The 13473-nt window shown below is 40.7% G+C and overlaps 1 protein-coding gene across 2 annotated transcripts in view; it reads right to left on the reverse strand.

Moving 5' to 3' along the window:
- LOC138503501 (embryonic protein UVS.2-like) overlaps positions 1–13473 on the reverse strand; it is a 235899-nt gene that overhangs the window by 62196 nt on the left and 160230 nt on the right. For both annotated transcript variants that reach the window (XM_069623283.1, XM_069623282.1), the window contains 4 exons: positions 11453–11678; positions 6554–6672; positions 5418–5637; positions 51–169 (listed from right to left, as the gene is read on the reverse strand). In XM_069623283.1, coding sequence (XP_069479384.1) covers positions 51–169; positions 5418–5637; positions 6554–6672; positions 11453–11678 — 684 coding nt within the window. The remainder of the gene's footprint in view (positions 1–50; positions 170–5417; positions 5638–6553; positions 6673–11452; positions 11679–13473) is intronic.

The raw sequence follows: 13473 nt of genomic DNA on the forward strand, positions 1-13473 counted from the left end.
GTAAGCAACCATTGTGCCCACATAAATAAACCTGTCACCACCATGGTCACCTTGTTATTAGCTGGAAGTTGAATTTGCCAGAGGGAGGGTGCGTTGTTGTCATACGGGGTCGGGTAGCTGGGAGTGGCAATGCTCCCTGTCAGGCTATTCAGTAGGATCGGAAAACGAACTGTAAGGTAATGAAGAACACAATTATACGGGGTGTCACATCATTTGCGACATTGGAGCAGCGAGAAGATTAAATAACCCTGCACAGACATGAGCAAAACAGAGATTTGTAACAAACCACTGAGCATTACATGTGCGAGTTCCAAGAGATGTGAGAAGGAACAATGAATTACGTCTGCAAGTTTCAAGAGAAAGATAAAGGAACAATTCCTTACACCAGTTGCTGGTACCCAAAGGAACTGACAGAACTCTAAATAGTACAGCATCTTGCAGTCCCAACAGATGTGTAAAGGCACATTGACCTACCTAGCATCTAACAGGTCCAAGACCTATGAGAGACCAAGAACCTTCATTATTTAAAGTGCTTTGTTAGGTCTCAGGTGCTTCAACAAGGCTGGGACAAAGAATGATGGAATATTGTGGTGGGGGTCCATGTGCTGTAACCTTATCTCCTGTCTGGAAGTTCTGATGTCTGTGAGTTGTGAAAAGAGAGGTGTGGTGTAATAAGTGTGTAGTGTGTAGATGTGAGGAAAAAGGGAAGGGGAACTGGGAGTGAAGGCAGTATGGGAGGGTGGGGAAATCAGTACTACTTGATCGGTTTTTAGGAAACAAAAGATTATTGAGTGCATAACTAGACGTAACCATGAGTAGCCTTACCCAACTCAAATACATGTGTATCATCCTTCTACAGTACTAGGAAAAGATAGTGGGTCACTGACATGAGATGAGGGATGTATGAGCCTTGGAACGGAGAAGATGAATAATAATCAAGGGTTGGGTCATATGTATACACATTTAGGAACAAAATATAAGCGGAAATAGTTGAAGAATAGGCTGAGCATTTTCGAGTTTTGAAGGATCGTTGAGGATTTGGTTAATGTCCCTGATGACCCTTAAGGAAGAGAAAATGTAATTCCAACACCCTGTGTCACCACTACATTTTATGTTACCCTGCATTTAAACCAATCCCGACTATGTGCTCCTTGCAGCACTGCAACAGGGAGCCCCCGCCATGTATGAAAACATCCCAGAGGCCCCAGCACTGAATATAACGTGCGCCAGATTAGTGATGGAGACAGAGTACAGGGTGTGGAGGGAATTAGAAAGAGCGCTTCGAAGGACAGAGGCAGAGCTTGTGTGAGTAATGTTGAAACAGGGACGGAGGCGAGGAATGCCAATAGGTACTGATAAATGGAGAGCAGGTGATATTTTATTTCGGATTGATAGTAGAGTGATTGAGGATGTACACGTCCAAGTGAGGGATGATGGGCACAAAGATGAAGGGCATAGAGGGGGTTACCGTGTGCTGACTGTTTAGACTATGAGTCCATTAGAACAGACACAGAAGTGGGAGCAGCAGAGGGAGAGGAATCGACAACAGAGGAGGAGCAGGGGGAAGAGATACCACCTTGGGTGACACCAAGAATAGAGAGTTTATGATGTCCAAGACTTTGCATGCGACCAGGATTTATGGCGGTGGCGAAAGGGGAGAAATGGGGGAGAACGTTAGACATGGATAAAAACAATTTTGTGATGCTGTACGAAGACCCTGCCAAATAGTGCAACAATGATGGCGTTGATAAGAACGGTTAGAGTTCCTCCTCTCAAAAAACAAATGTATACCCAGACTGATAAATGGGATGGGGTTGTAAAACCAAGAATGGCGAAAGTAGAGCAGGATTTCACACCACCAGGGACCTTTACCTTCCCTCTACCTGACCCTGAGAATTATGTGGAGCACTAGGATGACTTAGCAGGAGATGGGAGGTGTTGTTTAATGATGGGCTCTCCGGATAAATATGCTTGAGGAGAGGGGAGTTTATGCCATTTGTGTAGGGCACTAAGACTGCAAGTGTAAACTGTGGATGATTTTTAAAAAAAACGTACTGCTAGAAAACACTGTGGGGCACTAATACAATATTTTTCCATGGCTGTAAAACACAAGCATCCATGCTGGTGAAGACTCAGACTTAGAGGCACACATGGAATTTCTTTTTTACAGTAAGCAAGTCATTAGCAGTCTAGCAAATATAACATTGCCAGCTGAATATATGTAGGCAATGAGAGTGATAATGGGGGTCATTACGAGTTTGGAAGTAGCCATGGTGCTATTAGCACCATGGCTGCCTCCAAACCCAGGTCTGGTCTGACTGAATGGAGACTTACCAGGTCATTCCGACCTTGGAGGACCCGGTAAGTCCCCATTCAGTAAACCATTACCCGTTCCCATTTGAGCCCCCATAGGGCTCAATGGGAATAGGGAAGGCGCTAATAACGGGCCCGCAAATTGCGGGCCCGTTATTAGCTCCAAGGTCCCTTAACGGAAACCGCAGAAAACGGCTGGTCAGACCAGCCGTTCCTGCTGGGACCCTCTAAAGGACCTCGGAATAGGGTGGTAAGGGTTTACCGGCACCGGCATCCTTACCGGTGCCCGTAAACCCTTACCGCCCAACTCGGAATGACCCCCAATATATTTGTTTGAAATTACCTTACAGGCAATAGACTGCTCTTGGAATGCTGCAGTGAAGTGAAATGCATGCAGTAATTTGATAAGAAGTACCTCTCTCAATACATTTATTTATGTGTAGATAAAAAAGTTCTATACTCCATTAGACAGACATATTGGGCCTCATTACACGGAAGGCGGTAACGGTTAACGGCCACCGTTAATGGTAACGGTGACCGTTAACCATTACCGCCTTACTACGAGGTCCCTTAGCGGGTTGGTGCTTTAACGCCTGCTTTTTGCAGGCGTTAAAAACCAACCCGCTAAGGGACCTCGGAGCTAATTACGGCACCGCAAAATTGCGGTGCCGTAATTAGCGCCTTCCCCATTCCCATAGAGCCCTATGGGGCTGAAATGGGAATGGGGAAGGGCAATGGCGGAAGGGGGATTTACCGCCCCACCAACCTTGGAATGGGGCGGTAACTCCCCTTTCCGCCAAGGCGGTGCCGGTAATTTACCGGCATGGTCCAGGGTGCTAATAGCACCCTGGATCACCGCCTTCCGTGTAATGAGGCCCATTGAGTCTGTGCACTGTCATGTCGATAGAATACATCTGTGTGGAGAGAGAAAACCCATTGAAAACTATATTCAGCTGTGCAAAACACTAGGTGAGGAAGCACATTCTATTTTTGCCATTGATGGTTTTCAAATAAATGATCAACATATTAATTATGATTTACATTCATTTGGAGAGACCTAGCATTAATCTTTCGATTCTGTCTGGTCTATAGATCCTTGAAGCGCAGGAAGCCATATGTGTCAGACAAACAAAATGACATTTGTCCTGATGGAGGCCGTGGGAGTGAGACCACTCTACTAATTCATGAGGCCAAAACACATCTTTGTCAACATAGTTTGATAATAACAGTGTCAATATTCATACACTGCACAACGAGCCAAGTGATAAGGCGTAGAAAATTAAGTCAATCCTTTGATCAGTAGGAAGGGTTACAGTCATGGATGAGGAAAATGTTCAATAAGCGATATCTACAATGGTAAGCACTTTAGTCCTGTGTCTATGCCAATGTTAAATATCTGTACTGTATATTGACCTGTTTAATGATTAAAAGGTTCTTGAAATGTGAATTGAATGAAATAAAAGATGGGTTTTGTACTCAGACAAGTACAGTGGTTCCAGGTCTCTCCAAAATCACCCTGATCAATTTGCTATTGTATAGATGATAAAATGGCCATCATATGACCAACCAGATTTCTATCTAAACCCTAAGGTACACACCTTTTCTTTTTGCTTTATCTTCCCTTTGTACTAGCAATTTACAGTTGGATGTGTATGCATGAATATCAAGCCGTAGACATTTTATTTCACTAACTGTCTGCAAAATGCAGTTGCTCAAGCAAGGTTTATTAATATTCGTTCCAGACTGTTTGCTTTTGTGTTTGAGTATACCATTTCTTTCAAATGATGCATTCATCTTTAGGTGGTTCTTTACAGAGTAGAGTTTAATACAGTTAATGTGCAGTGTAGGTCAGTAGGCATCCAATCCAATAGTATTATATCGTCAGCATAAGAAACCGTTTGTATCAGATGATCATAAAATTTGAGGGGGAATGTGACCTGCATATGTGTGCAGTGGCACAAAGACTGTACCTTTTGTTATTTAGCCGAATCGTGATAGGTGTGCTGCGGTGGAGATTACTAAAACATTTCAAGAAGTTTTTGGGAATAAAGAAAGGCTGTAGTTTAATCAGGAGACTGTATCAGAAGGTCAGGAAAATTCAATGACTGCAACATATAAAGACAAGGAGCTCTTACTACAAGGCATTTAATGTCAATAAACTATGCGTCATGGATCATGCTTTTCTTCAGCCTATCTGGGCATCTGTTAGTATATCATTTGATTTAATGCATTGATTCATTCTTCATAGTAGGATTTTGCAAAATACTTTTCCCAAGTTGTCTAGTAAAGCTATGTATCGATATGACACAGGGTCATCTCTATTTCCTTTTGTAAGATCAGAACACCCTCTTTCCATGACGCCGGTATATATCCTGTACTCAACCTTTTGATAAATACGGAATCTGTATAATCAGCCCAAATACATTGTCACTGAATTCTACTTTCAACCATCATGAAATGTCCCAAAACATCAAAAGGTTTTAACTAGCACACGATTTGAGACCTACCTTCCTAGCATATGATGTGTTCCTTGCAATGGCATTGTCCTAACACTATGTCAAGTGATAGTGTCAAGCCGCAGACAAGCCAGAGACTCCACTGAGCCATGTGAAAGGCTATTCACCTCAATTTGACTGTCAGAACTATGCAGCCCCAAATTCCTCTGTGCCCAGAGCACTATCATCATTTTCCACCTGTCGTCCAGTGACTCTCCACCAATTGCCCAAGCCTTATATTGTGACCAGACCTTCCATGGTGAGTTTGTTATAGCTGGCGCTGTCCCTTCAATTGCAGACACACCAGTGGATGGGGGATTCTTCATATACCTTGCTTGTCAGCAGCCCAAATTAGAGATTTATTATAAAAATGTAATTGCTTGTGATGTTTAATAAATAAACAGAATCTCTCTTTAGAATATATATATATATATATATATATATATATATATATATATATATATATATATATATATATATATACGGTTAAGTTCCATTTAGTCATAGAATTGTACTGTATATACTGCGCATGGGCCCAATCCATATATACATACACAGAAACAGCCATAGAGCTAGCTATATGTTCTATATCATTATGAATATACTTACAGAATGAGTATGTCACTAGGAAGCCAGTGTTCTCCCTGGGGTAAGGACTGATAAACACAAGACGTAGCATGTTTCCATAAGAGATCAGGGTCCCGGTAAACTGCGTACAGTATTTTCCCAAAAGACTTGAATCAGGTTTTGCATCATCGTAGATGCTGAGAGAGTCATCCATACAATTCAACTGTGGTGCAAATCTAAGGGTAACCATATTCAGTGCTATCTGTGTGGGAAAAAAGAACATAGACAGGTTGGTCAGAATGTTTAACCCTAAAACAAGTTGTGTGAAGGTTGTTCAAATAGTTTAAATAAAACACATTTTGCGTAGGAGGTATACATTATTTAAATACACCAAAAAACAAATTCTTCTATTGAAAGTGTGCTCTTACACTAGGCCACGCTAGTGGAAGATGTGCACTGTACCAAGGGCAATTAGCACACCATTTGCTGGGGTACACCCAAGTCATCAGGTTGCTGAAGGGGACACTCCACATGGGGCAGATAACAGCCCAAGCTGCAAAATGATGGTCAAATGATAATGAGGAGCTGCTTTAAACACTAAAATCAGAAAAGGGGGCTTTCTTGGGAGTGTCCACGGAAGGATTCACCAGGAATTCTATATCTACCTTTAAACACAGACCTAACATAGCTCAAGGTGTATTTTAAGGTCATTCTGAGAGGAGGATGCTTTCCAGTGGTAGGCCGGAAAAAACTGCAGAAATTCCTTTTTATAATTTTCATTGCCTCTCTAGTAACTATTGGTTTGTACAAGTGATGCTAGCAAGTTATGCATAGTTTCTTCTGCACCACCTTTCTTGCAAAGATAGAAAGAGGTTGTCAGAAACTACTTATGTGCAACATCTAAATTACAATCTTAATGAAAACCTGTCACAAATTACAAAGTGTCAATGGGTGATCATACTGAAGAAGTGCTTATACTATTAACATAGACAGACAAAAAGATAACAATGAGGGCTACATATGTCACTTGCTGCAAATGTTTTACCACAATTAAAACAACCAGTAATCACAAACACAGCCGGTTGTGGAAAAGGTAAGTGAAGACAGCCAACAAAGTATGATATGGGGTGATAGGAAGCTAACATGGATACATTTGTTCTGCTGTAATGCATCCTAACCTTGAATCCTGCAGGTGCTAGAATGTTCCAAGTGCAGTCAGTTAACATGGGATAATCAAAGGGATAGTTTGGTGAAGTCAAAGTTCCACTTGTTCTGTCAAAGTTTCCTCCACAATTTCCTAGACAAAAAAGAAAGAACAAAGGTAATGTCTTCACAACCACCAAACTTGAGGCCATCAGTGATTCCTTCAGCACCAGCAAATCCACGAATTCCCCCAACCCCAACAACACTGTCACATCTCACCCCTCTCTTAATGTTGATAATGTCTATTCCTACCACACCCATTTTAGCTGTCTACCACTGGCCATGCTTTCAGCCTGCCCACAACATACCTTTTATTGTAACAACCACCACCACCACAAAAATAAAAACACAAACTATGTTTTTGTTTCCTCACATACAAAGATGCTTATCCCACTGAGAACTATTCAAAACAACATACTAGTCTGAATACATTACGTTTAGTTTTGTATTATTATTTTGAATCTAAGCTCTATCAAGATGATTGACCATCAGGATAACATGCACACTTCTATTTTGACCCTTAAAACTATCAGGACAATGACGGTTGGTTCTGTAAACACTTCAGAAATCTGTTGATTCTGTCAGATACAGCATACATTCAAAGATTTTACAATGAATTGACTCAATTTCACAAATATTTGGCAGCTGCTCTGGCCAGGTGAAAACCAAGCAATACATTGCAAGTCCACAAATGGGCACACAGTATCAGTAATTTGGCTTGTGATTCAGAAGCAAACATGCAAAGCATCCAGGTGCAAGCAAACCAAAAGCAAATGCAATGTGTACTTTGTTAGTTCTAAAGGGATCATTATCAGTTGGGATAATGACCCTTTCCCAACTTATGGCCCAAGGCGAATATTTGGCTATATATTACTACGCCTGTTCGGGTAGTCTGTAAGGATATCCAGGTTAGTACTGTTTATGAGCTTAGTCTTGTCACATTAAAGAAACCTTTTCCACACTGACAGCTCAGAGACTGTTGTCGTCAATAGCGCTAACTTCTCAATTAGGGGTCGAGGGAGGTTATGAAATGAAAGTCAACTGTTTATGAATGGGAATGGAGTACAGAGGTTCTCCCCATTACAACGATTTTAAACTACAATGAGGGTAAGGAAAAGTGAAGGGAGTGAATGGACACATTTCTACCACCAATCTTTAAATTAAAAAAAGAAGGAAGGAGGATGAAGGAGCCTGTAGGTTGACATTGTAGTTGGGCCACTCAACGTGGTTGACATTAGGGCAAAACTATAGATTCTCTAGGAGGTCGATTGTGGTCAATCACAGTTTGTGCATTCTCATGTCAAAAGATGGACACGTACACATGAGTAGAATATGAGGTCTTATGCCCTGTGTATTACTTATTTGCTTATTCTTGCATGCTAGTCAAGGTTCTGTTGACAATGACTCACTTCGACTGTCTTCCGTGTGCTTGCTATGGTGCCTTTCTGTGTTGTCCCATCATCAGCCTGGCCAAAGTCACATTAATAAGCAGTTAACAATGTACAGATGCATCTGAAGACTTGATACATCCATGTGGTGTGCATAGGTCCAAGCTGTATATTGCTGCTATACTTTCGGTTACCCAAAGAAACAGAAACAGAAAATGTTTCATTGAGTCTGCCCCAACCTCACTTAGGTTATTTCTAAATGACTGAATGCATCATCACTTTTTCTGATGCACAAGATAATTAATATAGCATTATAGACGGAGGAAAGCAGGGAAGTTAACTATCTCAAGCAATATGGACCCTTTCTAATGCCTTTAAGGCTATTCACAAATGGCGCTAAAGGTTTTGCAATTGTGGTGCTCAAGTAAATACATGGGTGTAACAGCGAGTTAAGTAAATAGAAAAATGCTTTGGTGAATTAAATGGCTTGTTTTACTAATAAAATAACAAGGTTCTGGAATTAAGTTGAAATAATGGATGACAACTTTTTCATTGCTGTTACTGCTGATTCATGTTTTGTATCTATGTTCTTCTTCCCCTTCTTCTTCTGAGGATAATATGAAGAGAAATCATTTATTTTGTTTCCTATCATGTTTAGTTTATCAGGATGCTTGCAATGAAATTAATTATCAGTAGTTATTGCGACTGGATTCCAAGCATTCTGATTGGCTCTGAGGAGGCCAATAATGGCATTCTTGTGATAATTCGTGTGATAATTCAATCAGTGACATTCTCATGCATAGCATAACTTTATACATTGATTTGCAAATTGTAAACTAGCCAGTTTAAATTATTCTTATTTTGGGATTCATGTGATATTATATCACTATTAGCACCATGGCTGCCTCCAAACCGGGCTCCATTACCGGATTCCTGCAATGAGGACTTACCGAGTCATTCCGACATGGAAGGACTCGGTAATTCCTCCATGCAGAAACCATTCCCCATTCCCATTTGAGCCACCATAGGGCTCAATGTCAATGAGGAGGGAGGTAATAACGGGCACTTTACAACTGGCCCGTTATTACCTAACTCTTCCATTCGTGGGACCCGCAAAGGATGCCTGGTTTTACGAGGCATCCTTACAGGGTCCCGCAAAGGGAACCTTGTAATTGGCGCTCCCGTAATGAAGGGTGCCGGTCCCGTACCGGCACCCTTCATTACGGGAGCGCCACCCTTGTAATTAGGCACTATCAGTCACAAGAAGCAGATGCTAAAAGGATGCAATTAAACAATGGGTTGTACATGTCCTAATCTGAAGTTGCTTGTACAAACAAATGGCAAACTTCCATGTTTGTTAATGAGAATTAAAATTGAACAGGTGCATACAGGGTTTGAGATAAACTGAAAAATATTTTTTTTCTGGGAAAAGCTGTTGTTCTGTTCTCTTTGGTCAAGGGCAATTGCTTCCATTTTCTCAGATGAATGCAAGACTATATTTACCCAGCTGACAAAGTTATATGGGCTTCAATCTGACAGCAACTAAGAGGACGTTCAGTGGAATGATTAACTGAATGACACCAATTTGTTAGGATTGGATTGGCTAACAGGGAAACACTGGTGGAACAAATTACCTGAATGGGAGGCCCTAATCCTTTATACTTCTTTTGAAACCAGCTGTCTCAGAGGGCAAAGCTCCACTTTTCAGAAGAGGACGGAGTCTACATAACTTCAGATCTGAGGGGGCAGATGGTAGAGGACCAGTTTATCCCACAAGACTTGTCTGCCTGGGTAGACGAGCAAGCAGACAATTTAATGACTAGGCCAGGACTGTAATTCGAATCTATGGGCCTAAATTGGTAAATGACCAATTTTCCAAATTCTCATTTGTAATGCTTACTTCAATAATTGGGAGGCAAATCTAAATTTCAAAGTTGAATGCTATGGAAATAAGAAGCAAACAGCATTCAGAGGTAGTGAGTCTATTGCTTGACCAAAGAAATCTGCTTTTTTAGTTTGCTCATTTTTTTGATCGAATTTAAGCACCAAAATGTAGATGGTGGGTTGAGGTAAGGCAATATTGGTGGGGTTAGGGGTAGGAAGTGGTTATGGGGGCAGGGTATAACGGGTCTCATCCTTCATTCTTCATTAAAATATTCGAGCAAAGAAATGAGCAAGAAAATGTAAGCAGTTTCTTTTCAAGCAATAGCCATGCCTTGATCAGATGCCTCCACCCTGAGCCAGTAAACTGCTAATGTTGGTAAAACCTTGCACTTTGTACGTTTTTCCAAATTCTGATTTTTTTTTGTGATTGTTTCAACTTATTGGGGCTCAATTAAGCAATTTTTACCCATTTTTGAAACATACAACTTTCTTTTCCATGGTTAGAACAGAAAGACGCATAGTAGAATCTTTGTTAGGTAAGCTTTTCAACTTTCACTGTGCTAGTGAATCACTGCGTTTAGCATGGTACACATATTGGCACATCATCCAAAGATAGCCTGTGCTGCCCCTCATAGTTCTTTAGCCAGGATAAGTGGCTCCATCAAAGCAAAGAGGAACCATACGAGGAATACTTGGGAGAGTGTTTTAACCATTTCCACTTAATGTGTTATTCAGGGAATTGTCTGTAAATGTCAACTGTTCCCTGGCCTGCCACTCCACAGCATCACAATTGTAAGTATGATTTTGGTTTTACTGTGTCACAAAGGCTACACGCACATTGTTGATGAGTTGTAGATAGTTTTAACATTGTAGAGGTAAATAGAATAGTTGGATGCTGGATATTTACTCAAATACTGTATTGCTAATATTAGCAAATGCATATTGTTTGGCAATACCATTGTTAATGCCTATATATTATCTCTAAAGAGAATATATGCATAGATGCTAATCAAGAGAGTGAGAGCATCCTTTCTTAATGTGTTTCTATTCATAAATGTAAAAGACACTCTATTGCCAGTTTAAATGCATGTTGGTTTAGAGATAACACTTTGTAGGGAAACAATTGATAGCATATACTGTTTATCATACACGTAATAAGCACTGGTCATAGATACTCTAGAGGTACATTCACAACAATTTTGCTGTCCAATAGTAAGTTAGGAACTCAGGTGTAATAGGTCCTCTTTCACTAAGCACACAGAACCAACTTTCCTTCGATCCATGCTTTAGCTACAGCAATATTCTCTGCCCCAAAATGTGGGCAGCCCCATGTGGGCATTTAAAATGCCTTTCAGATGGAGGCTAGGCCCTGGCTTGGGGGATATGATGGAAATCATGACAATGATATGGAGATGTTGGGTAGGGGTGGGGGTTGACGTCAAGTTATAGAATGGAAAATACTTCTCTTCTGTGATTCCAGATTAACAATATGTGCACAAAGGAGCTCCCTTTCCTGGGTGTCTACTTCTAAGCATATAAGTGACAATATTATTTTGGAGGAAATTTGCCAAAATGACACATAAGGAGATACACTAGTCCCACCTGAATTGTATTTTGCATTAAAGCTGTTTGATGTGCTTGGGTTACTGTAGACAAACTCTACCAGCATGGTACTATCACTGGCCAACAGTGAGATGCCAAGGCCCTGCCCACAGGTCCTGTCCAATATGATAGGTGAACTCCTGCTGTTGCCATCAAAAACTCGCAGGTAATTGGACTGACAGCTTGTGGAGGACTGGATGTTATAATCATTGATCCACAGGAAAACCTAAATGGAAGAATAGGAAACATGTCATTTCTATTTTGCCTGTTTTAGAACATTGCATTTTAATTTGGATATTTGTAAATTCACATTAATATTGCACAAATTGTCTACAAGAAATACACAAATCAGAATACAATGCCTACAAATTGGTTTCCTTTCTAATCAGAGAGCTCATACAATGTTGATCTGTGTTTTAGAAAGGCTTGGACAGAACCTAAAGTACATGTAGGTAGACATTTACATAGGCAAACTCACAGTTACCAGTAGGGGCACTGGAGGTATACATTTTTGGAGTTGTCTCTTAAAACTTGTTTTAAAAATGGATAGCGACGACTCCAGCAGCCTTTAGATAAATTAGATTTTGGATCCAAATATAACCTTAACAAAATATGCTATAAGAAAGAATTGGTGACCCAGGGAAACATGAATCTCACCCTGAAACTATGAAAACCCAAATAAATGTATGCCAAGCCGCGCCATGAGAATTCTAATTTTCAGGCAGGATGCAGTGTTCTCTTGTTATAAAATCTGCTTTACCCTACTGCCCTGTCCTTATAATCTCTTCCCTGCTTTGCTTAACGTGCTGTCAATAAGTCCAAACTATATATTGATGCTACACTTTCCACTACTCAAAAAGAATGTTGGAAAGTGGGACAACCTTTACGGAAGAGTAAGTGTAAAAGCGACGGACATGTTACAACTCGTGGGTGCCCATTTTTTCCTGTATTTTCTGTGTCATTTGTATGGGGTGCAAGCCACAATAGCCCCGTCTACATCCCTCCACCCCTTCCCCAAGCCCTAAAATTAAAAAGAATATACTCATACCCTGCACTCCGCCGAATATTATTGCATGAATAAATGCAGCAAAACAGTAGCGATGAGTTGGCCCCTCTGAGTTGGATCTGTACAGAAGAAGAGTGCATACTAGTTGGAAAGGCAAGAGGTAGCAAAAACTTCTTTCATCAATTCCCCTATGAAGATATCTTTCTGCAGGAACCTGGAGAAGCCGGCTTGGAACAAATGTTCCCCCAAGAAATGAGAGTGGTGTGTGTTCTATGCAACTGTATAAGCCATTCTAACTAGGGGTAGGCCAAGCTGCAGGACTTCACTTTTGCACACTTTGCAAACTGAAGTCTCATAGTTTCGAGACTGAACCCTACAATCTGTATAGGAGATCCATGTAACTCACTGATAATCAAACGATGCATAGATGTAAGCACACCCATGATAAACCAGATTAACAGCCTTTTTCGGTCATCTACTATCCCAGACACTTTAAAAGAGGTATGAGTAACCCCTCTCCTTAAAAAGCATTTATGAATCCCAAAACTTTACAGAACTACAGAGCTATCTTAAGTGTCCTTTTTATATTGAAACTGTTGGATGGGCTGCCAAAATTCAACTTCGAGATTACTTGGAAAACGACATGAGACCTGGAGACAGGCAGTCAAGTTTCAGGCCAAATTGATTAACTGAAATGGCCTTAATGGTTGTTAAAGATGGTCTTCAAAGATATCCGATAAAAGACATACAGGCATCTTTATGCTTATGGATCTCGCAGCCACGTTTGACATTTTAGAGCATACAATCGCCCATTATTAGAGTCCACATTGATATGGTTTACATCCTTCATGTCTGATAAAACATGTAGAGTAACGGTAAACGACTGTTCCTCAGACCCAGAGGTGCAGAGGTGTCTCGCCATTGCTTTTTAATATCTACATCAAGTTGTTTCACAATCTCTTCACTGACCGTGCTTTCAAATTAGGTCAATGATATTGAGATCGTTTTTAAGCAA

The sequence above is a fragment of the Ambystoma mexicanum genome, chromosome 11 (assembly GCF_040938575.1).
Source record: "Ambystoma mexicanum isolate Mex_15411 chromosome 11, UKY_AmexF1_1, whole genome shotgun sequence".
Lineage (NCBI taxonomy): Eukaryota > Metazoa > Chordata > Amphibia > Caudata > Ambystomatidae > Ambystoma > Ambystoma mexicanum.